This window comes from Musca autumnalis, unplaced genomic scaffold (genome assembly GCF_047663935.1).
Source record: "Musca autumnalis isolate F117 unplaced genomic scaffold, ASM4766393v1 scaffold_3, whole genome shotgun sequence".
Taxonomy (NCBI): Eukaryota; Metazoa; Arthropoda; class Insecta; order Diptera; family Muscidae; genus Musca; species Musca autumnalis.
The window spans coordinates 144662376-144689494 of record NW_027411866.1 but is presented as its reverse complement, the minus strand read 5'-3'; the positions used below and the strand labels follow the sequence as shown (position 1 = coordinate 144689494).

The following is a 27119-nucleotide window of genomic DNA, read 5'->3' as shown; positions in this document are numbered from 1 at the left end:
CTGGACTAATGAGTCGTTACTTTTGACTTTTTTTGTGCTTACACATCGCATTCCTCAATTTCCGGATGTTTGAAATTTCTTTAACATCATTATCAATGAGATGACATAATTATTTGTTGAATTTCTTATTGTCCCCCGTTTTTTTTTTAATTTTACAAAGACCTTTTTAATTTAATAAAGTCTTGAAGACTCGTAAGAGTCAATTATTTCAATGATTTTGCTTTAAGGAAACAGATTTGCTAACAACTTTGGGTTGAAATGTCCTAATGAATGTAATCAATTTAAAAGTCATCAGAATGTGATTAACTTACTAATTGCCATGAAATCTTCTTTTAGAAGAATAACTCTGGAGCGTATGATCATTATTTGTGTCTGTATTTGCAGCACAAATAAATCATACGGTCCCCAGGTCTTCTACATAATGGGATATTTCAAATGTATTTACAGTAAAATGTTCTGCTGGAACAGACGAAGTTCATGTAAACTGCAGTACAAACTGCAATTACAATAATTCATCTGTCTTGTTTTAGTTGTTGTTGTTTTTTGCTTTTGGTGATGTCTTACTATCTGTCTGTATAAATTTGCCACAAATTTACGGCGAGACATGGAAAAAACAGATGCATTTTTTTGGCTAAGGGTAACTTTGTTGGTGTTGGGAAGCAGGATGGGCATAAGATATGTCTGTGTGGTACTCTCTAATTGAGTGACTTGGGTTTTGTGTTTTTTTATTCCTTTTTTGTCTGCAGTGTCACTGGAGTTATGGTCTTTTGTGTAACAAACCACTGATGATTGATGGAAATTAGGTACTGGAGGGATGCACTACTGTTCTAATGATAATTGTACAATATTTTACAAAACAAAAAAGAGCCAACATTATTGTGAACTAAAAACTCACAGAGAAACCAAAATAAAGAAAAGCAAACCCTTACAAAGATTTTTTTGTAAAGCAATCCTTTTATTCTACTTACCTGACACAATGAACATAATACCGGCACTAAAGTAATATAAATTGTTTTGATGCGAACAGGTTGGTATCAAAAAGACAATGAAACTCAGCAGCAGCACAATGCCCGAAGCCAAAAAGAATGGACATGACTTGGTAACAGTATCTGCAAAGACATAAAGAGGTAAAAAAATATCATAAAGGGGTAAATTAAGGGAGATAAGGATGAATGTAGCTTCAAGTCGGCAGTTAAGAACATGTGAAGTTATAAAATTGGTTCTTCAAAAATAAAAAATGCGAATCGTTCTTAGACACTTCAACAAAAATTTTCATAGAAAATCATATTTCCAGTACAAACGCTTCGCAGGTTGTAAAATTTTTGTAAATTTGATTACAACAAGTAAAAAAGGCTTTGCCGACAGAGATATTACCCCAGTCAATGTGAATTGAAACCTTCATCTACGGATAGATCGAATATATTTAAGGTCTTTTCAGAATTTTGAACACTGAAAATGCAAACAACTTCTATTATGCATTTTTAAATGGTTTTATTTAGCTCACCCCGTTTGTTTTATTATTTATTCTTGGGTCAAATTTAGTAATTCAAATTTCACCCTTTTCCAGTCAACCGATTAATCTGAAATTTTGTATACACTTTGGATTTTGGTGACAATACAATTATGTTTATTCATTATCATTATAAATTCAAGATGGCCGCCGCTACAAAATGGCGAGTAACGTAGGTTTTATCAATCCCATCAATATGGGTATCAAATGAAAGGGCTCAACAAGCAGAATACAATACACTATAAAAAATTGAAATCCAAGATGGCGGCCGCTACAAAATGGCGGATAACGTAGGTTTTATCAATCCCATCAATATGGGTATCAAATGAAAGTGCTCAACCAGTAGAATACAATGTACTGTGTAAAATTAATATCTAAGATGGCGGCCTCTACAAAATGGCGGATAACTTAGGTTTTATCAATCCCATCAATATGGGTATCAAATGAAAGGTCTCTACAAGTAGAATACAATTTACTATGAAAAATTGAAATCTAAGATGGCCGCCGATACCAAATGGCTGATAACAATTTTTTTATCAATCCCACCTATATGGGTATCAAATAAAAGGACTTGACAAGAAGAATACAGTGCACTATACAAACTCAATATTTAAGATGGACGCAGCCACTAAATGGCGTATAATTAAGATTTAAATTTAGAAATTGAATCTGTAATTTAGGTATCTGATTAATCCAGCCTGAATCCACCACCCAAGTCAAGATTTTTTATCGTGTTGAGGACTGTGTGGCTAAAAATGATACGTCGTTAGCGGTACACTACCCAAGTTAAGGTGAAAGGTTAAAACGCGCCAAGAACTGTATGGCATTAGGGTGGATAAAAATGATATGTCGTTAGCGTTTTCCGCTCAAGACTCAGGCGCATCTTGTTGTACATAGCCTTGCCCCTTTATTGGACCTCTGGGGGTCGACCGTTTAAATGTCCATTACTCGTGGGAACAAAATGGTAAAAAATATATAAAAAAAATACAAACACAAATAAAACAGAAACTACAACACAACGTAAACGAAGGCTTCAAAAAACGAAAGAAAAGTATAAAGCAAAACGAGCTAAAGAAAGTGAAGGTGATAGAAATAGTCGATTACAGAAACGACGGGCACAATTAGCGTCAAAAACACCTGAGCAATATGAGGCCAGGTTAAAAAAGCAACGTCAGCGATATACACAAATGACGACGTCAGAAACGCCTGAATAATATGAAGCCAGTTTAACAAAGCAACGTAGCGATACACACAGATGATAGCGTCAGAAACGCCTGAAGAATATGAAGCCAGGTTAACAAAACAACGGGAGCGATGCACACAGATGTGTGTTGCCTTTAATACTATCATGGGCTTCTACAATACATAAAATGCAGGCCAGCACTGTGGATCACGCAGTCGTATACTTAGGTGCGAAACTGTTTGAAGAAGGTCAAGCCTACGTGGTTCTTAGTAGAGTAAGATCTTTGCAGGGACTACGTATAGAGGAGTTGGACTGCAATAAACTAACGGACAAGAAACCTTGCAATAATGAAGCACTAAATGAATTAAACAGAATACGAAATAAAAACTAAAAACTAGAAAATAAAAATAGGTAAAAAAACTTCTTAAGTTAAACGGTTTTATGTTAAACATACATTGCAATGTTTAAGATAAATGTACTAAAAACCAAAAAAAAATAATAAAATAGATACAGTCGTGAGAATTATAAACATATGCATAGACTAGACTAAAATAAAACCGTGGGGCACGTCAATTGTCTACAAATTATCGACTTAATATGCGATAGAAACAAGCTAACCAGCTCAATTATAAGCGAGTTTTAGGGTTTCATAGTGGTGAGCGAGTAGTACTTTTTCGATTAAAGACAAATTACGAGCAGTGAAACGATTCCTCGCCAGCTAGCAGTGTGAATGTCCAACGATAAACTAGTTGAAACATCTCTTTTATTTACATGGAGTGTATAACTATTGGAATTTCCATGAGCAAGATAATAGTAAGTAATTTCCTCACCGTCTGTGGGCCAACTACCTAACGACGAATTAAACGATTCTTCTATCGCACATTAAGTCGATAATTTGTAGACAATTGACGTGCCCCACGGTTTTATTTTTGTCTAGTCTATGCATATATTTATAATTCTCACGACTGTATCTATTTTATTATTTTTTGGTTTTTAGTACATTTATCTTAAACATTGCATTGTATGTTTAACATAAAACCGTTTAACTTAAAAAGTTTTTTTACCTATTTTTATTTTCTAGTTTTTAGTTTTTATTTCGTATTCTGTTTAATTCATGTAGTGCTTCATTATGTTTAACATAAAACCGTTTAACTTAAAAAGTTTTTTTACCTATTTTGATTTGAAAGTACATATTTAGACTACAAAAACCCTAGTAGGGGTTTGTCCTGTCAGATCTAGTTCGGATTTTATGGCCTCATCTTAACCGGACTAAAACAACAGTTTTTTGCATTTATCGTGCCTTTATCTCAGAAGCGAATAGGAATTGGGCCTTGCTGTCTTTGGCAATATTGTAGGCCTAAACTAGTAGAACTTATGTTTAGAACAGACCACATAAGAACAAGCTGTTCTGATGGAGATATGCCCTCAGCCACCGACCAAAAACAAGTTTGCTTTAAAATGTGGGGCTATACAAAATCATTGACATATACCAAATATTTTAAGTAACCAAACTTCTTCTTAAAGTACTCGAAATATTTCATTACGTTAAACTAAGTTTGGAAGAAATTTTTGAAACAGTTTTAGAGTTATCTTGCACAATAGCCATTTTAGTATGTGACGGCAGAGTTTTGGAGCTTTTGGGTCATTATCTCAGGAAATATTGACTTACTCCGGAAAAAAATTGAACCGCTGTAAATGAGGCCTCTAGAACAGCCTACTGAAAAAGGGATGAAAACGATGTGAGAGGAGCTCCTAAACTTCATTGTATCCAAATTTGTATTATCTTGCGGATTTGCCATTTTGGTTGGTGCCGTCAATGTTTATGGATCTTTTAGGCTAATATCTCAAAAAGTATGGACTTGCGCAAAAAATTGTACCATCATAAAGGGAGACGCAAGGACAACCAACTGAAAAAAATGCCAACACGATTCGAGAGTTGCCCTAAAAATTCGCTTTATCCGAATTTTGTGTGGACTGGTATAGTCCATATTCGAGTCCGATATAAATCTGGAAGGTATAATACGATGTGCAAGGTTTGGTCCAATTGCTCCCTTTAAGAGTTATCGTTCACACCATTTTGAATGAGTGGACCAATATGGTCCATCTTCGAAACTTAACTAAGTTTTGACAAAATATTACTATACTCAAAATTCGGTTCGAATCGGTTGATCCGTTCGAGAGTTATCGTGCGTACCAGCCAGCCAGCCAGACAGACACACAGACGGACGGACATGGCTAAATCGACTCCAAATTGTCTGAAACGAATTTCGTCCAAACATACTTAGCACATTTTTGGTCATATCAAAGTGTATATACCCTTTCTACCCTAAAGGCTGAGGGTATAAAAACTCCATCAAACTCGATAAAATATAGACATTTTTACATAATTGCTGAAATTCTGGTCAGTATCGGCTAAACTATTGGGAGTTGAACAAAGTAACATTTTCAAAAAATCTTCCAAATAAAGTTCTTAACAATTCTTTAGAAGATTTTGAAACTCTAAAATGCTTACTTTATGTTGTTTCAGTGGTATTTTGAATCATATCTTTTACAACACGTATTTCAAACACAGTTCACACCAACAGTTAATTCTCGCATTTCGGATTTCACTACATTATTGACATTTTTATTAAATCGTCGCTGAAAAATTTACTAAAAACAACGATCTAGAGGCATTTTACAACAATAACATGTTCTGAAGAGTTGTGTTCTACATTCCAGAAAATATTTTTCCAAAAGGAAACATTCAGAAAAGAATCAGGGTTTTGGAGATACGGTGCGAAATATATAAAAATTGTTTAATTTTTGCATATATTTTGAAATTTGAGGCAATAAATGTAGCTCAGCTGAATTTATTTATTTGAAAATTTTGCCTTTTCGGGGCCGAAGATAATTTTTAGTATTAATTTTTTAATGCAAGTTGAAAAGGGAATGCGGAAGATTCGAACCCACACAACCACAACTATAGGACATGCATGATTCACCTTTGGATTTTTTACACCTTTCGGGCTTTTTCTCAACAAGTGTAGACTTGCCCTGAAGGAACTTTTACCGTTGTAATTGAGACAGCGAATGCTAATTGCTTCAACAAAAATCAAAGTAATTCGAGAGCATGTCTTAAAGTGAACTTTTCCAAAATGTTGTTCGGGAGGTACCCGAAGGAGTGGACCTCAATATTCGAATCTCATTTATGTCTGGTAGAAACTTCACGACGTGCAAAGCAAGGACCAAACCGGTTACACCGTTCAAGAGTTATCGTGCGCACAAATTTTCCGAACATTTTCGAAATTTTGTGGGGGAGGTACCGGAAGGAGTGGACGATATAACACATCTTCGAACTTAAAATAACTTTAGACAAAATATTACGAAAACCAAGTTTTGAACCAAATCTGTTCATCCGTTCGAGAGTGCGCTCCAGCCAGACAGACAGACTGGCTTACATTGCTAAATCGACTCAAAATTGTCTGAAACGTATTCCGTCCAAACCATTATTTCGATGAGGAACATTTTGCCCATATTTGAATTTCTATAAATTAAAAGTCAATAAATCTTCATCATTATTATTTTTTTTTTTATTTATACCACATCGGTGGGAGAACGGATCTTAACCTGAATTAAATGGCCCATCTCCGTTGATGGGAATTTACTGAAAATGATTTTAGATCGAACGATATTGTTCTCTGTTGGTAGAATTATTACGCACTATTTGAACAGAATCGATAAAACCAAACAACCCTCATTTATTCTTTACTAAACAAGTAGGGATGATTTGAAAAAAAAAGTTCATTATACCCTCAGAATTTATGCTAACGATGGTATATAGACTTTCATACGTACAAAATGTGTCTCATCGAAATAATGGATTTAGACCTCCTTTTGTCCAAACTTATTTTAGCAACCTCCCCCATAAAATTATGCCCACGATAATTCTTGAAGAGAGTAACCAATTTGGTTCATACTGTGCACATCATGAAATTTCTACCAAGCAAAGATGAACTTCCAATATGGACTCCATCTGTTTCCTCCCATCCAAAATTTCGGCACTTAAACTAAGGGCAAGTCCATATTTTTTTAATACAGGTGAAAGTCTCTAGCTTACGATAAAAAGAAATCCAGCTGCCACAATCTGCCACCCTGTACGTTATTCCTCTTATACCACGCCTGTAAAATCGCCAAAATTCCGAAAATCGGGAGGAACGTTTATATGGGAGCTATACCGAAACGTGAACCTATATTGAACATTTCTTGCAAGGTAGTATGTTGTTCCCTCAGAACACAAAATGCAAAATTACAGCCAAATCGGCTGGAAAATTTGACTAAAATCGTCAAAATACCCAATATCGGGAGGTACGTTTATATGGGACCTATACCTAAAATTGGACCTATATTGAACATTTTTTGCACGGACGTATGAACTTCCCTCCAAAGTCAAAATACAAAATTACAGCTAACTCGGTTAGCAAATCTGGCTAAAATCGGCAAAATACCGAACATAGGGATGTACGTTTATATGGGAGCTATACCGAAACGTGAACCTATATTGAACATTTCTTGCAAGGTAGTATGTTGTTCCCTCAGAACTCAAAATGCAAAATTACAGCCAAATCGGCTGTTAAGTTTGACTAAAATCGTCAAAATATAAAAAATTGGGGGTACCTTTATATGGGGGCTAAACCCTAATGTGGACCTACATCCAATTTTTTTTTTTCTTCCTTTTGGGCTGGTTACAAAACTATGCTTTAAATTTCGAGGCGTTAACTCGATTAGAACTATTTTTGGCACTTCTTTCCATGCAAGTGGGACCACTGTGCACCGCAGTGATTGGGTTAAAAGGCCTCTGATTTTTACAACGGTAAAAAATTTAGTTTTTTAATTAATTTCTCATTGGAGTCGAGCTTGATGATCAATCAATAATGCAAGTGAAAAAGGAAAGCCGACGATTCGAACCCACACACCCACCACTATGTGACATGACATGTTTCGCTTCACCCCAGAGAATGAAAGACTTGCTACAATTCGATTTAAAGCAAAATTCTTCAACATCCGCTTTATCTGCGATCATGCTCCAACCGAAGACAAGGAATAACAGACTAAAGATATATTTTACGAGCGCTTACAAGAAACATATGACCGTTGTCCTGCCCATGACATTAAAATTGTTCTAGGCGAATGCCAAAGTTGGAAAAGAAAATATCTTTGGACAAACAGTCGGGAAATCCAGTCTACATAGTGAAACATCAGACAATGGAATGAGGCTGATAGACTTCGCAGCGGCAAAAAACATGGTAGTTAGCAGTACCAGATTTAAGCATCTCGATATTCATAAGGGCACTTGGCTGTCTCCAGACCAAAGAACAATAAATCAAATTTATCACGTTGTGATAGATGGAAAACATTCATCGAGCGTGTTGGATGCACGATCGTTGCGAGGAGCAAACATAGATTCGGACCATTATCTCGTTGCAGCAAAAGTACGTACCCGTCTAAACGTTGTAAATAAAGCACGGACATACATAACACGAAAGTTGGACATCGCTATGCTGCAAACACAACAGATAGCCACAGCATATTCCATTCAACTGACCCAATTGCTTAATGAAAGCGCTTCTCGTCCCGATAACTTATCAGCACAATGGCAAAATATTGCCCACTCCATGCAAACAGCCGCAAAATCAGTACTTGGATACCAGAGACCTCCACCAAAGAATCCATGGTATGACCAGGAGTGCCGTGCTGCTACCGAAAACAAATGCGGCATATAGGGCTACTTTACAATCAGGTGCAACGCGTAGAGCACGAGAGAGGTATCGGGAGAAAAGGAGAGAGGAGAAACGTCTTTTCCGCAGAAAAAAGAGAAAGATGGATAAGCGGGAGTGTGAAAAAATCGAGATGTACAGGAGCCAGAATGAAGTCCGAAAATTCTACCAAAGAGTCAAGCATCAAACTGATGGCTGTGGTACAGGCATATCCTCCTGTAGAGACCAACAAGGTAATTTGGTAACTGATACAGATAGTGTGCTCAGAATATGGAAAGAACATTTTTCCAAACTGTTGGTATCCGATAGCAGTGAAGACGGCGAAGATACCACAGATCCAACCCAAGAAGATGGTATTGAATGTATACCGCCCAGCCAAGATGAGGAAAGGACAGCAATAAACCGGCTGAAGAATAATAAGGCTGCAGGAGCAGATGGCCTACCAGCCGAGCTGTTCAAAACCGGAGGCGACACGCTGATAAGGTGTATGCATCAGCTAGTTAGCACCATCTGGCAGGAAGAACGCTTACCCGACGATTGGAACGTGAGCATCCTATGTCCAGTCTACAAGAAGGGTGATAAGACTGTGTGCTCCAATTATAGGGGCATAAGTCTGCTCCCTATTGCATATAAGATAGTATCTGGCATATTGTGTAAGAGACTAAAGCCTATGGTCAGTGAAATTATTGGACCCTATCAGTGCGGCTTTAGACCTGGAAAATCCACCATTGACCAGATATTTACCTTGAGACAAATCCTGGAAAAGACCCAAGAAATGCATATCGACACCTTCCACCTTTTCGTCGATTATAAAGCAGCAGCATTCAAAGGTGTTCCAAGCCATGTCTGATTTTGGTATTCCTGCAAAGCTCATTCGACTTTGTAGAATGACATTAACTGAGACGAGATCCTCAGTTAAAATAGGAAATAACCTCTCCGAAGAGTTCGGTACCAAAAGAGGTTTCAGACAAGGAGACGGCCTGTCGTGTTATCTATTCAACATCCTGCTGGAAAAGGTCATACGAGACGCGAAGGTCAAAAGAAATGGAACGATATACACAAACAGCCATGTGTTACTGGTTTATGCCGACGACATTGACATCATGGGTCGATCGGTAAAGGAAGTAACTGACACCTTTGCAAAAGTCGAAAGAGAATCTGCTACAGTTGGTCTGGCAGTAAACGGCGAAAAAACCAAGTTGATGGTATCGACGCGTAATATGTTCACAAACCCCGCACCATCTGTGAATGTTGGTACCTACAATTTTGAGGTAGTAAAGGACTTCGTCTACCTCGGCACCGCCATAAACACAACAAATTATATCAGTTGTGAAATACGAAGAAGAATAGAGTTGGATAACATATGCTACTTGGGGCTGAGTAAGCAGTTTAGGAATAAAGCCACCTCTCGTTAAACAAAAGTAACACTTTACAAAACACTGATACAACCCGTGCTAATGTATGGTTTCGAAGCATGGGTATTTTCTCAAGCAGATAAGGCAGTGCTTGGTGTGTTCGAGAGAAAAATTCTTCGAAAGATCTACGGACCAATCTGTGTTGACGGCGAATATCGGCGTCGTACGAACAGCTGTATCAACTATACACTGACATCAATGTAGTTGAACGAATCGAGATACAACGATTACGATGGCTAGGTCATGTTATAAGAATGAGTGATGATGAACCCGCTAAAAAGGCATATAAATACGGGCCGCGCATGGAGGTTCTCGCAGATCTGGAAGGCCAAAGATTCGTTGGAGCGAACAAGTGAAACGAGTTATCAGAAAGCTACATATCCTAGATTGGGAAAATACAGCAGCAAACAGTGAGGATTGGAGATTTTTTCTTAGTTCGGCTTATGGAACAAATGTTCTGTAAAAGGCCAGCTAAGTAAGTAAGTAAGAAATGTTTTGACATCGTCCCTCATAACGGTACCTACAGATTCCACGTATTTTGAAGCAAGCTCGTGATACAAAATCAATATACATATTTTATGTATGGTATAATATTTGTGTTTGTTTCTTTTTTAGCCAGTTCGCCAGCATCGGAGGGTATTTATATCTCTGTCAGCAAAGCCAACTGATTTTTTTACTTGTTCCAACAAAAATAAAAATTTATTTACTCGTTTAGAATTAAGCTTGATGATCGAAAACTCTTAAAAAAATTATCATCGCTCAAACAGGCAAAATTTCAAAAAAAAAATGTTTATTTATTTTTTTTTTGTAACTGTTCTTCGGACTCTTCGGCAAAAAGGAGGTAACCTAGAACTAATTAGAAAAGTCTCATAATTTTTTTCACCGATATTGGTGGAAAATTTTTGTTTTAAGTTTAAGCTTAGCAAAATACATATTTAATTGCGTTTCCCCAATCCTCTTTCTTATATCATAAAAAAATAATTGTTTCAAAACTAACAACTATACCTCAAACAAATCATTGAAGCCTGTGATCGATCGAATATAACTATAATATTACATGGTACCATAGTTGTAGGGTACATGTGAAATACATCGGCATATATATCATTCATTGTTAGTATAATGATAGTATTCTTAAATGCAAAAAATACAACAATGAATACAATACACAAATGAGACTCCATATACTGGAAGCTAAGCAACAGAAAGGTAAATAAGTTGAAAGATAAATGTTCTGATAATTGAAACAGAAACTAAAAACCTCAAAAGATAGTAACACTCACTACTTACTTTACACAAGTAGTACTAACAGGAGACCAAAGAGCGTTCTACTTATGTCAGTCAGATATTACTGCGTATTGTGGGTCAGTCTTTATTGTTCCTTTCCTTGTTACAGTTGCTTCAATAGACTGCAATGCCACACATTTCTTTACTAGATGTGTAAACGTAATTATTTATACATTCCTGTTTATATTTTTACCTGCATTCACAATTTTTGTACACATTCATACATATGTATGTATATTATGCAGTATATGTTCAAGTGTTGATATCTTGTTGCAAAGATTGTTGTTGTTGCTGTTGGTTCCCTTATGTGGAATAGGTAAAGAAATGAATGCTCATTTGAAATAAAAACAAGAATCAATACATATTTTACAATCCAATGCTAATACATACATATGTATATGTATGTGTGTAGGTTACGTATGTTTATTGAAATGTATTGCAGTACTGGGTCCTTCTGATATTGATCACATCAATACCTTTATTAAATTTGAATAATTCATGTACCAACACGAATGGGAAGAGACTTGACATTAGAATAGTTGTTGTTGTAGCAAGTACCATTGGGTGTAATGGTAATGTCATCCGAAATGCATCTGTAGATTTTGTTGTTTTCGTTATAAAAATAAAATATAAAGTTATTGAATAAATTGTAAATATTAAAATGGAAATATGTTTACGGTAACATTTCAAACGGTAAAAAGTTATTTTTGTTGAGTTGACATTTCATTAACAACAAGTAAAAAAGTATCAGTCGATGTAGCCTGTGTGAATTGAAACATCTATGGGTAAATCGAATAAGGGCTACACAACCGATATCCTTTTCCCCAAATTTTGTGACCCTGTTTGGACTTGTGAACTTGCCGAAAATAATCAAAACTTTTTAAGTATTTACCATAACGATTGTTTACGTTCCGAATAAATGCTTACCTCTTGCTATGTATATTTGGACGAAAACCGTTTCAGACAATTTGGAGTTGTTTTAGCCATGTCCGTCTGGCTGGCTGTTCTGTCCAAAATTTGGCTTTCGTAATATTTTGTCCAAACTTAGTTAAACTTCGAAGATAGGTGAGATCGGTCCGCTCGTTTCGGTACCTCCCCCACAAAAGTTCGAAAATGTTCGGAAAATTTGTGCGCACGATAACTCTTGAAGGGAGCAACCGATTTGGTCCATACTTTACACTTCCTTAAATTTCTGGATGAGGTTCCAATGTGGAATTAATAGGTCCACTGTTTCGGGTATCTCCCACACAAAATTTTGGAAAAGTTCAGTTTAGGACCTGTTCTCCAATCACCTTGATTTTTGTTGAAGCAACTTGCATTCACTGCGCTCCATACGACGGTACAAGTTTTAATAGGGGCAATTCCATACTTCCTGAGAAGTAGTGGTTGGAGCACAAGCTAACTCTCGAACGGATCTACCGATTCGGTCCAAAATTTTAAAGATACCTCATACTGGTCCACTCCTTCAGGTAAGTACCCCACAAAAGTTCGAAAATGTTCGGAAAATTTGTGCGCACGATAACTCTTGAAGGGAGTGACCGGTTTGGTCCATAAACATCCTAACATATCTACCAGATATAGATCAGGATCGAATATGGACTATATTTGTCCACTCCTTCGGATACTCCCACACAAATTTTCGCATAAGTTCACTTTAAGACCTGCTCTCGAATCACCTTGATTTTTTAAGCAACTTGCATTCACTGCCTTAAGTACGACGGTAAACTTTTTTCAAGGGCAAGTCATTACTTCTTGAGAAGAAAGCCTGAAAGGTGTAAAAAAGCTTTATGCCACTATATGTAGTGACTGGAGAGCATGATAACTCTCGAACTGATCAACCGATTTGGTCCAAAATTTGGCGTTCTTCATATTTTGTCCAAACATAGTTTCAGTACGAAGATGGGCAATAACGCTCCACAACTCCTGAGACTTTCCCTAATATTTAAAAAGTGTCACTAAAATGGTATGCACGATATCTCTTAAACGGGACAATCAATTTGATCCAAATTGATTTTAACTTCTAAAATGGCCCATATCGATCCTCTTCTTAGGGTACCTCCCCCACAAAAAGTCCAACATTTGTGTCTAAGTGGAGTTTAGTTTAGTTTATACGATGACCCACTGACATTTCTAGTGGGCGCGATATCTATCGAAAGGATATGACTCCGTCCATTCCTTTAAGTACCTCCTCCACAACACTTTTGAAATGTCCAGAAAGGGCCACAAAATTCTAAAAAGGCAATTCACATAGGCTGAGGGTGCTCCAGCCAACCAGCCAGCTAGACGGACGGGCATACCTAAATCAACTGCAAATTGTCAAAAACTGATTTCATCCAAACATGCTTAAGGTACATTTCGGCTTGTTAGCCTACAAAAATAATCCGTCCGCTTTGTCGACACTTAAATACCCGGTTCGTGCGATATCACTTAAACGGAGCAACTATGGATCTCGTAATATTTTGTCCAAATTTAGTTTAAGTTTGAAAATATCGGTCCACTCATTAGGGTACTTCCCTCACAAAATCCACATTTGTAAACACATTCATATGTCAAAACGGGCAACAAAATTCTGAATACATAATTTTTGGGGGAAATGGCCTTGGTTGTGCAGCCGGTAGTCGATCGGTGCACAGATGAACGTTTAAATTCATACAGGCTGAGGGTATATATTTATATTTGTCGGCATATCGACTCATATAAATGTCGTCGGCATAAGTAAGCAAGTAACATGTGGTAATTGGTGCATATTATGCCATTTCTTTTAACGTTTGTATTTCGGATAACTTTTCGTAGCAGTATGTTGAAGAGATTACACCAAAAGCTGTCTCCTTGTCTGAAATCACTTTTAATAGTAAACTGTTCGATGAGGCTCTATCGTATTTTAACTTAGGTCTTCAGTTAAAGTTAAAGACATCTTAAAAAGCCGAATTGGTTTTGCAGGGATACCAAATTCAGACTACGAAAGTAGTGGATATTGGATTTGGCAGGTCATGGTGTCACCGTCGTGCAGTGGTATGCACACACCCCTGGTACTCAGAAGTTCTGCCGTTCGTTTTCCAGACCAGAAAACATCAACTTTTCAACGGTGGCAATATACCCCTCAAAGTAACTTTGGCGACATTTCCTGGGTATTTCAGCCACGTAAAACTTTTCTACAAGTGGTGGTGTAAGACATGTCGTTCGGACAGTAGGTCTCATTTCATTGAGCTAATATGAATCGGGGTGCACTCATTGATATGAGAGAATTCTACCTTGTCTGTTTTTGGAGCAATGATATAAAGGCGTATTATCTACTTTCTTGTGAACGTGACATACGATGCTCAGGTTCCAATAGTCGGATACGTGTTCTGCCATCAAGATGGAACTAATTAGCTAATTCATACACTACAGCGTTCATAGATGAGGAAATCAAAAAACAAAAGAAATCGCCCGAGGGATTTTCAAATAAATCGCTGTGAAAGTTCACATTTTTATGTTTTATTAGGTTTTCACGATTGTGCTAAGAAACCGCAATTTTGTAGCAGTGAAAATTCTCTACAAGATTGAGTTTTGTGGGTTTTTCCTAGGTTTCACCATTTTTGACATATAGAAATTCAAATTGGGACAATGCACCTTATAACACAATGTCATGTACGGTGCTCTTAACTAACTTTAAATGAAAACCGGTTACACCTAAGAAGATTGGGCGGATTCTGAAAAACCAATGTTCATAGATGAGAAAAATTCAAAAACAAAAATAATCAATGGAGGTATTTTTAAATAAATCGCGGTCAAAGTTCACATTTTCAGTTTTATTTTAGATTTTCAGGACTTTGCTTGAAAACGGCAAGTCCTATCGAAATGGGACTAAAGAAAATGTTGCAGAGGATTTTCACTTTTCTTTAGTCCCATTTCAATAGGGCAAACTTCAAAATCCTGAAAACCTGAAATAAACCTAAAAATGTGAACTTTGACCGCGATTTATTTAAAAATCCCTGCAGCGATTTTTTTTCTCGTTCTTGGATTTTCCTCATCTATGAACATTCGTGTTTCAGAATCCGCAAAAACTTCTCATTGTGTTCATTTAATGTTAGTTACGGCGCACCGTGCTTTGCATTGTTTTATAAGGAGACGATACAGTCAGGCATTGTTCAGATTTGAGCTTCTATATCTCAAAAATTGTAGAAGTTTGGAAATCCGTCTGGCGATTTTTGTCTGTTTTTTTTTTTTTTTGATTTTTCTCATCTATGAACATTTTAGTTTTAGAATCCGCAAAAACTTCCTAGGTGTAAGCACCTTTTGTTTAAAGTTAGTTAAGGCGCACCATGCTCGGCTGATAAGCTGTCTTATTATTCTTCAGGCGGTTTATTGCTATCTTTACCTCATCTTGGCCGGTCGGTATTCATTCAATACTATCCTCTGGGATTTGATTTGGGGTATCTTCGATGTCTTTAGTACTATTGGATAACAACTGTTTTGAAAAATGATCTTTCCATATTCCAGCACACTATCTGTATTAGTTATCAAATTTACTGTGGTCCCTGAAGGAAGATTTGCCTGTACCATCACTTTGATGATTTACTTTTTGGAAGAATTTTCTGACTTCATTGTGGCTCCTGTATATTCCACAAATTTCCATTTCTCTCTTTTTCCTGTGGAAAATACGTCTCTCCTCTTTTATTTTCTCTAGGTATTTCTCTCGTGCGCTACGCGTTTCTACTGATTGTAGAGTATGTATATCACACTTTTATGTTCGGTAGCAGCACAACACTCTTGGTCATACCATGGGTTCCTTGGTGGAGGGCTCTGGTATGCATGTATGGATTTTGTGGCTGATGGCATGGGTGGCAACACTCTGCCTCTGTGCTGATATGTTATCGGGACTGGGAGTGATTTGACTAAGCAATTGAGCCAGCTGAGTGGAACTATCGTTTGCAGCTTACCTATGTCCATATTCCGCGTTGTGTCTGTTCGTGCTTTATTTGCATTGTTTAGAGTCAGAGTGAGGCAGATAACATTTTCGGGTCTCTCTTGTGCTCTCAATGAGCGTAAATTTGTTGTTGTTCACAACGTGTTAGCATCTACACAGGCTGTGAGCGATAACAAATTTACGCTCACTTAGAGCAAATGGCCTCTCTTGTGAGTCACAATGCCTCCTCCTGGTTTAGACGTCTATGTTTGCTCCTCGGAACGATCGTTCATCCAACACGCTCGATGAATGTCGTCCATCTACACGGTGCGCCTTCAACAAATTTAGATGGAAGGAGGTTACATGTAGGAAGTTTTTGGGGATTCTGAAACTGCAATGTTCATAGATGAGAAAAATAAAAAAAAACTTAAAAACCGCTGGAGGGATTTTTAAATAAATCGCGGTCAAAGTACACAATTTTAGGGGGTTTTTAGATTTTCACGTTTTTGCTTCAAAACCGCAAGTCCTATGGAACTAAAGAAAACGTTGTAGCAGTGAAAATTTTCTACCCGATTGATCTATATGATATTTTCGTAGGCTTTACCGTTTTTGAGATATAGGAGTTCAAATTGGGACACTGCACTGACTGTATCGTCAATATCATGCACGTGTGCCTTAAATAACCTTAAATGAAAACCACTTACACCTAGAACTTTTTTGCGGGTTCTGGAACAGCTATTTTTGTAGATGACAAAAATCCAAAGACAAGAAAAAATCGATGGAGGGATTTTAAAATAAAGCGCGGTCAACGTTCACATTTGTAGGATTTTTTTTTATGTTTTCACAATTTTTCTTGAAAACGGTAAATCTTATCGATATGGGACTAAAGAAAATATTGCAGCTGCAAAAATTGTCTAGAGGAGTGGCCTCTATAATTTGTTCGTAGGTTTTACCAATTTTGAGATATAAAAGTTTATGTCACATTTTTGGGTTTTCACGATTTTGCTTGGGAACGGCAAGTCTTATCGAAATGGAACTGTAGAAAATCACATAGCTGTGGAAATTCTCTACAAGATTGACTTTTGTAATATTTTCCTACGCTGTAAGATTTTTGAGATATATACGTTTAAGTTAAAAAAAATTGTAGTCATGGCATTGTTTATAAGGAGGCGATACAGTCAGTGCATTTTCCCAACGAAAATATCATGAAGGTTAATCTTGTAGAGAATTTTCACTGCTAGAACATTTTCTTTAGTCCCATTTCCGTAGGACTTAGGGTTTTCAAGCAAAATCGTGACAACTTCAAAAACCTCGATTTATTTAAAAAGCCCTCCGGCGATTTTTTTTTAGTTTTTTTTTGATGTTGAAATATTTAGCTATTATCCAAATTTTAGCAAGTATTTTATTCACTGCAGTTAAGCTGGAGACAATAAGTTTCATCCCCCGACCCCGACCCAAAACCACAACCAAACTCATGATTTATGTCATGGCAGCTATAATACGGTGCGTCACCTCCAGCTACTCTAGTGGCGCCTTTCCCAATCCATCCATATAGGAAATAGTATGGTAGTAATATCGGCCTTGTACCTTTCAAGTATATATGCCAATGCGTAAACTGCACATTTTGTGTAAAGGTTTCCAGGTGTAAATTCGCAAATCATGGTCCTTAAAACATTTGGAGCGGTAGTCTACTTTAAGGTTTTTTTTTTGTATTTGTTTTTTTCGCACTATGTTGTTTTTGGAGGGAATGATTACTAGCCCTACGCCCAACCTAAGTTTTTAACTTTCTTATGGCTAAATGCGCGTATCATGTTAGCTCACTATCCTGAGCTAACACTTGATATGAAAGAGGGACCAAGATATGTCCTGGGATTTTCCGTGTTAAAGCCGGCTTGGTATCTTTCATCCCCTACATCACCTGCACAGTGTAATATATTCAACTAAATTCAGCGTCCGCAAGCGTATGTTGAACATTTTAGCAGAGCCAACTGTACTCCTTGTATCCCAATATATTTATAGCTTTCTTTGGTTTATAACACACAAGTTGCATGGAATTTTTCTCGTAAAGGCATCTTTATTTACCGTTTATACATACACATACATATTTACATTTCCATTGGATGTGAATAATTTTAAATATTTGTCAATTCGTTTGTATTTACAAATTTTCGTAACTTCGAACATGCATCCCCTTTTTCAGATTCCAGGAGTTCATACTACACATATGTACATACATATATGTATGTGTGTATATCATACATACATATATGCATATATTTGTAAATACATACCTATATGTATGTATATATATAAATGTATGCAGTCCCAAATAGATAGTCTATAAAATCAATGTAAATCATTTTTATTGAGTGGTTTTGGTGGTACCCTGCATTTGTGTGTAATTTTTTTATTGCTTCCGCCTTTTCAACCGTATTCACTCTATACGGGTTAGCAATGGCAAATATTATCACTCAATACTAAGACTATTTAAGTGATATACCGAAAAGAGCAAAACTGTTTGTAAGTTGTTAGGGATAGTTACAAACTCATCTATAGACGTTCAGAATGATTACACAACGATAAGAACTTAAGAAATGCCAATAACTTAGTAGAGAACATATGAATTACTAGAGAAAATACGATTTACGGATACCTTCTCCTTCCACGGAGTATATTGAAGTTAGTAGAGAAGAAAAAGTTCGGTCTTCGGATGCGAAGTTGGAGGATTCTAAATTTCTTTCCAACAAATTTCGGACTTGATACAGTACTGGGTGGGCTATGAACAAGAACTCGAGGTTATATATATGAATCCCTCCGAAGCAACAGCAGGTCTGAGTCAGCAAGTGCTAAGTTATCTGCAGATAAATCAGCATTAATGCAAAGTGGCTTCTGCTGTGAACCCTCTTGGCTTTAGATATCGACATTTCCCTATGTCCTGGACTTATTTGTAAAAAAAAGGTGAGTGGACTAAGTGACAAGACCTATGGTGTGTGTTCCGTCTTAAATGACAACAAGTTAATAACACTTCTATCAAATTGTAGTAGTGGTCACAGGCACTGTTTTCTATCTACGAAGCAGTATCGTAATAGGAGTAACACGTTCACTTTCAAAACAAATCAAGTAAACACCGGATTGACTCGGAGGAATATTTGACCAGGGGCCGTCACCTCAACAATTATTTGTTTGTGTTCGTGAATTTTTTCACCATGGGAGCGGCAATTTATCCCGCTCCGAACTCTTTTGGTCCGGGATAGAGATAAACTCCGGATCAGTATGGACCTGTTCCGTTTGCCGGATTCGCATCCACCACCTGTCAATATCGGTGAGATGTAACGGATGTAGATTATGGGTGAATTTCCGAGGTTACTCTGGCCTTAGTCGCACACGGGATCACAGCGATAGGTATGTTGCTGCTTGCTACGCCAGAACATCGCCCAGTGTGTCTTCGACTTCGTCGTCGCAGTCTTCCTAACAACAACGAACGTAGCATCTAACACCACAAGTTGTTGTTCAACGGCCCGGAAATGCATCATTCCTGGAATTCAATTGCAACGGTCTCCGCAATAAGGTCAGCGAAATTGTGGATTTTAAGAGTCGGAAAACAAAGCTCAACGAAATCCAGGAAACAAAGTTCATCGTCACCTGTAGTTCGCAACGTTGTGATGGTTACAACGTTTTGCGGAAGGATCGCACAAGAAGCGGAGGAGGAGAACTTGCCTTTCCAATACACCAGTCTGTCCAGTACAGACCTATCTCGCTTGACTGTAGTGACCCGTACATGGAATATATGGCAGTAGCAGTAAAGTGTGGTACTGCCGAGATAGAGCTGCTTAATGTGAACATACCGCCGATGAATAGCTGTGCCCGCCGTTATATGCCCGATATTAGTTCACTTTTAGAGGGTTCGAGAGCTTTGGCATTCCGTCTTAAGTAATGATCATCATCGAACTTTCTTCTTTCAAATGCAATTTCTTTTTACACTGATGGATATTTGTCAATTTAATCTGTATGGCTTCCGTGACAAACGTTTAGCGCAGCCTTTGGAAGTTATGAGTTTGGCACTGAACGCTTACACCCCCTGATGACACTTTTTTCATATGTTTTCCAAGCACGTGGCGAGACCGGTTGTGTGGGTTCGAATCTTCAGCTTTCCTTTTTCACTTGCAAAAAATCATCGGTCATTAAGCTCGACTCCAACGGGAAATTAATTAAAAATAATATTTTCCAGTAAGGAAGGGACGGGCAGGGCCGACTATATGATAGCCTACACCAACACGAATTCAATATAATTCGGTGAAATTTTTTCTAGACCAAATTGAGTCACATTTTCCAAATTTCATCAGATTGTCTATCCATTTTTGTATTTGGTGCGTAAACTACAAAAAATCGGGCAAACATATATGGGAGCTATATCAAAGTCTGAACCAAATTCCGTAACGCATTTAAAATTTCATCGAAATTGGACATACACAGGGATATTGGTGCACCAAATAGCTAAAATGTGGCCCTTTTTGGACATGGATTGAGATTAAAGTTCAAAAGTGTTTCGGAGGTGGTACTTAAAGGAAAGGACCGACTATTCGCTCCCACTAGACATTTCAGTGGGTCATCGTATAGCCAGGAAGCATGGACTTTTCCACGGACAACATAATACCGCTTTAAACGGGACCACAAAGAACAGCATCGGTATATCAAACAGACCCTAAACTGCATTTTGACACAAATGTTGAACTTCTGTGGGGGAGAGGAGAGGGCCGATGTGGGCTATTCTAGAAGTTCAACTAAATTTGTACAAAATATTAGGAGATCCGAAGTTTGGACAAAATTGTTTAAGAGATATCGTGCATTCCATTTTAGCGAAATTTTTTTTAAATATTGGGGGGAAGTACCGGAAGTTTTGGACCGGTATTGTCAATTTTCGAACTGAAACTAAATTTGGATAAAATATGATGAAGTCCAAATTTTGGACTAAATCAGTTGATCAGTTCGAGAGTTATCGTACTCTCTACATATGGTGCCATATAGGGTTTTTACACATTTCAGGCTTTTTTCCCAGGAAGAATGGACTTGCCCCTGGAAAAACTTTTACCGTCGTAATTGAGGCAGCGAATGCAAGTTGCTTCAACAAAAATCAAAGTAATTTTAGAGCAGGTCTTAAAGTGAACTTATCCAAAATTTTGTGTGGGACTTACCCGAAGGAGTGGACAAATATAGTCCATATTCGAATCTGATCTATATCTGGTGGATATATGAGGATGTGTAAACCATGGACCAAATTGGTCGCTCCCATCAAGGGTTAAAGTGCGCACAATTGTTTCCGAACATTTTTGAATTTTTGTGGGGGAGGTACCAAATTTAAACTAAGTTTGGACAACATATTACGAAGGCCAAATTTTGGATCGAATCGGCAGACCCGTTTGAGAGTTATCTTGCGCTCCAACCACTACGCGCGGTGTCATAGTGTTTTTTTTTGCAACTTTCAGGCTGTTTTCTCAGAAAGTATGCACTTGTCCCTGTTGAAACTTGTATCGTTGTATAGGGGAGAGTGAATACAAGTTGTTAGAACAAAACCCAAAGTTATTCGAGGGAAGGTTCTAAATTGAACTATGCAAAAATATGAGTCCATATTGAAACTTCATCTAAGTCTTGTAGAAATTTTACGATGTGCAAAGTATGGACCAAATCGGTTACTCCTTTTAAGAGTTATCGTGCGCCCAAATGTCCGCACATTTTCGAACTTTTGTGGTGGAGGTACCTGAAGGAGTGGACCGATATAATACATCTTCCAACTTAAACTGAGTTTGGACAATATATTATTTATAATTGTTCCACAAACATCCCATTGGGGACAAGGGAGACTTCTCTCATATTAATGAGAGCACCCCGATTCATATTAAGCTCAATGATATGGGACCTACAGTTTATCGCCAATTCCGAACGGCGTGTCCTAAAACACCACTTGTAGAGAAGTTTCATATGGCTGTAATGTCGCCAACATTACTGAGTGGTATTTTGCCAACGCTGGAAATTTTGATGTTTGCCTGGACGGGTAATCGAACCCACGACCTTCAGCGTGCAAGCCGGGTGTTCATACCATTGCACCACGTTGGCACCCCAAACAATATATTACGAAAGCCACATTTTGCTACGCAACGGTTGATCCGTTCGAGAGTTATCGTGCGCTCCAGCCATACAGACCGACGGATATGTGTAAATCGACTCCAAATTGTCTGAAACACATTTCGTCCAAACATACTAGACCCCAAGATCCATTATTTCGATGAGGCACATTTCGCCCGTATTAAAATGTATCTACCCTCGTTAGCATAAATGCTGAGGGTATAAAAACGGAGTCTGGTATAACATATCCAAATTTGTTGAATCCTCCCGCTAGTCTTTGAGTCGACTTGGCTATCGATTATAATATATGAAAATTTGCTAAATTTTCCCGCGAGTCTTTGAGTCGACGTGACCATATACTAAAATTCCTTAAATTTTTCCGCGAGTCATTGAGTCGACGTGACCATCGAATATAACTTATCAAAATTTATTGAATCTGTCCGCGAGTCTTTGAATCGACGTGACCATCGACTATAACAACTAAAATTTCTTAAATTTTTCCGCGAATCTTTGAGTCGACGTCACCATCGACTATAACTTATCACATAACACATACAAATTTGTTAAATTTTCCTGCGAGTCTTTGAATCGACTATAACCTATGAACATTTATAAAATTTCCCACGAGTCTGTGAGTTGACGAGGCCATCGACTATTGCATAACAAAATTTGTTGAATTCTTCCGCGACACTTTGAGTCGACAAAGCCATCGACTATAATATACCAAAATTCCTTAAATTTTCCCGCGATTCCTTGAGGGTGACCATCGACTATAATATATAAAATTCGTCGATACTACAATCATTCTGAGACAGTGCGACTGCCGGACTCCAGCGCCCAACCCCGAGAGCCGTAATACATCAAGCCGTCCTGATTCCCATCATAAATCAAGAGCAAGTTCCACCCCTACACCACTTTTTTAAGTTATATAAACGCCTAGATAAAAAAGTTTGGACAGAATTTGTATCTCAAACAATATAGTTTCTCTCCCAGTCACTACAAAGATACATTTTCTGTACCGAACCATACCCCAGCAGCGGGAGGTAACTTGTCGTTACAAAGATAGATTTGTCTGTATAAGGCCCTTATATGTGGTCTTACATCTCAAGAAGATTCTTCCAGGAGGTCTTCCATTATTTTATGCTTTGTTTTTCTATAATATTCTATAGTATACTTAACAATCGTCATGACCATCGTATAAATGCTCCATTTATTTTGTACTTGTTGTTTTATACGAAGGCTATGGTACACCGCAAAATCCTATTACAGACATTTTTTATTACACCAACTATGCGGCATAGCAAATATTGGAACCTATAGCAAAATGCTCTTATTCCTTTACCTGATTTATTGTGTCATCTGTGGTGGTGTATATTGAAGTCAATATTTAAATAAAATATTTTTTATTCTTTATTTTACAAAAACACAATATATTTCTGTGGTGCTCTGCAATACGTGCGATTTGTTGTCTACTGCTTCTGTGCGATGTTTTTATTTCTTCTTTTTTGGCTTAAGTTATACATACATGTTTGTGTGTACATTAGGCTTATGACTTTTTTACAAGCACTATCTCTGTGTCATAGCGTGATGACTTTCTATATAAGTTTACATAAAATCTTAACAATGAAGTGATTCGGTGAAAAAATTGAATTTATTAGAATTATTTTTATTTTATTAGAAAAAGTTGGTCGTAATATAACGTATACCTACTTTGGGCATCAATTACATGGGATTTAAAAAAATACAATTCGAAATGTCATATTTTATTGATATTTGTGCCATTGATCTTAATTAAGTCTCTCATATTGGTGGGCTGTCTTATTCCCGACTTCTGTCTTCAGATGAATCCATAAATTTTCAATGGGGTTAATATTTGGACTTTGGACTTTAGTGTCGATGTCTTCGTTATAATTGTATAACAACCAAGTACTACGTAAATAAGATTTACGTCTGTCTAGACTGTCTTGTCTTGGTAGAGTTTATATTATAATTTATAATTTTCAGTGTCCAAAAACCCAACTTTGAGGTTGTCGATTAAATAATTTTTCAATGTTTTAAAGATAGAGAGTCAAAATTTGGTACAGAAGTTTTTATTACTTGCAGGATGGTTGGTATTGAAAATGGGATATATCGGTCCACGTTTTGATATAGCCCCCATAGAACGGTACCTCCCGATTTTCGGTATTTTTAAGGTTTTAGCTTCATTATCCTGCCAAAATTGCTAAAATTTGGTACGTAGTCTTCTTTAAGGGAATAAAACTTTCCCCCAGAATTTTGTCGGTATCGGTCCACACCTTCATATAGCCCCCATAGAACGGTACCTCCCGATTTTCGGTATTTTTAAGGTTTTAGCTTCATTATCCTACCAAAATGGCTGAAATTTGGTATGTAGTCTTATTTAGGGGTATAAAACTTTCCCCCTGAATTTTGTTGGTATCGGTCCACATCTTTATATAGCCCCCATAGAACGGTACCTCCCGATTTTCGGTATTTTTAAGGTTTTAGCTTCATTATCCTACCAAAATGGCAGAAATTTGGTACGTAGTCTTCTTTAGGAGTATAAAACTTTCCCCCAGAATTTTGTCGGTATCGGTCCACACTTTTATATAGCCCCCATAGAACGGTACCTCCTGATTTTCGGTATTTTTAAAGTTTTAGCTTCATTATCCTACCAATATGGCTGAAATTTGCTACGTAGTCTTCTTTAGGGGTATAAAACTTTCCCCTAGAATTTTGTCGGTATCGGTCCACACCTTTATATAGCCCTCATAGAACGGTACCTCCCGATTTTCGGTATTTTTAAGGTTTTAGCTTCATTATCCTACCAAAATGGCTGAAATTTGCTACGTAGTCTTCTTTAGGGGTATAAAACTTTCCCCCAGAATTTTGTCGGTATCGGTCCACACCTTTATATAGCCCCCATAGAACGGTACCTCCCGATTTTCGGTATTTTCAAGGTTTTATCTTCATTATCACACCGAAATGTACTTAGTATACGTTGGTGGTATAAAACTTCCCCCAGAACTTTGTCGGTATCGGTCCATGCCTTCTTACCGAAATATAGAAATTTGGTATTTAGTCTTCTTTGAGCCTAAAAATCGACATTTTGAAAATTGATCGACATTTTGAAAATTGCTGAAATTTAGTATTAAGTCTTCTTCATACACGAAAGGAAACTAATTATTCCATTTTACTTCAATACAACTTGTGGTGGAGGGTATAACAAGTTCGGCCCGGCCGAATTTAACGCCGTTCTTACTTGTTTTTAAATCGCTTTCGAAAAACGTTGCGTATTTTTGTTTGGGTCGGTTAACAGCATATAACATGATGCGGTGCTCTTGAACCAACATTAAATGAAAGAAGCTTACACCTGGGAATAAAAAATCGCCTAAGCGCTTTTTAAATAAATCACGGTCAAAGTTCACATATTTTGGCGGTTTTTAGGTTTTCACGACCTATCAAAATGGAATAAAGAAATTGTTGTAGCATCGAAAATTCTCTACAAAATTTTCCTTTATGATATTTTTTGTAGGTTTTACCATTTTTAAGATATATGTAGATGTTCCGATTAGGACAATTCACTGACTGTATCGTCTCCATATGAAACAATGTCATGACTGCAATTTCCTTACTTTAACTTATATATCGCAAAAATGGTACAACCTAGGAAAAAATTATGAAATTTGCACACCTATAAGATTTTTTTAAACCCATTTTGAGAATACATGTCGTTTTCAAGCAAACTCGCGAAAACCTAACAAAAAACCTAAAACTGTGACCTGAACTTCTATATCTCAAAAATGGTAAAACCTAGGAACAAATCAAATGAGTAATCCTTTGTCTATACGATTCATTTGTTAACATCGATTTCGTTTTCAGAACAACTCAATTAAAAACACAATTTTGAAAACATTTTGTTCTAATAAAAACTGTATGGGGTTAGTTTTTGACGAAATCTCAGATGTAAAAGAAAATCTTGAAATTTTTCTCAAAAATCGACTTCGAAAAATGTTGAGTATTTTGGTTTGAGTCTGTTGACAGCACTCAATATGAGTAATCCTTTGTCTATACACCTTATTTGTCTATGCCCATACCATAACTTACAGCAAAGACGTATAGCAATAAAGACCCGAACAAATGCATTTTCCAAAAACATATGCTAATAGTTCCACATTTTGGTTACAGATGGCTGTACAACACACTGGAATTGATAACATCAATGCCAATCGTTTTTGATTCCCATTTCTCGCGGCAGAAAACATTAACGTCGTGTTTTGTGGCTGAAATTTATTTCTTCACTATTTCTTATTTTTAAAACAAAAGTCAACGCCGTAAAATTTGAGTTTTAATGTTTTTCTTGTCAATATTCCAATGAGTAACAGTTTTCGTTTAACAGAATGTTGCTATGATGTCGTAGCAACAGAGGTTAACTCCCTCTACAGTTAATTTTTCACAATTGACTTTTCCTATCTTATAATATTGACATCTTTGCTTACAGTTCTCCGGACTTTACAGTATGTATTGCATTTTTATTTTCCAGGGGTGTGAGAGGGTTGCGCCATATTTTTTGGGTTCCGTCGTAATAGTGCAACATAATTTTCACCTCATCAGAAAATATATCGTCATCAAAGTACTTTAACGGGCTTGAAATCTTCTTAGTAGCAAATCTGATTCGTTCCTTTATATTTTGCGGGGAGAGAACTTTTTCCTAACCCTTCGTGATGAATACTTGTTATGTAATACTTTTCTGCCTTTTTCACGTAACACACATACTCCAAAATCGTTTTCAATTACAGAACCAATCTTCTGTCTCTGTTTTGGGACCTATTATTGATTTCATTAATTATTTAGCGATTTCTTCAAATGACAAATTTTGAAATTGAAAATTGAATAGTTATGACTGAACATCTCCATACACGACAAAATTCTTAATTGCAAATAAATCGTGGTAATATTCACC

The 27119-nt window shown here is 37.0% G+C and overlaps 1 protein-coding gene across 1 annotated transcript in view; it reads right to left on the bottom strand.

The window, feature by feature from the left end:
- stg1 (stargazin-like protein) overlaps window positions 1-27119 on the bottom strand; it is a 246516-nt gene that overhangs the window by 35409 nt on the left and 183988 nt on the right. Inside the window, exon 4 of the mRNA XM_073979640.1 lies at window positions 969-1109. Within this exon, the coding sequence (XP_073835741.1) occupies window positions 969-1109 (141 nt within the window). The remainder of the gene's footprint in view (window positions 1-968; window positions 1110-27119) is intronic.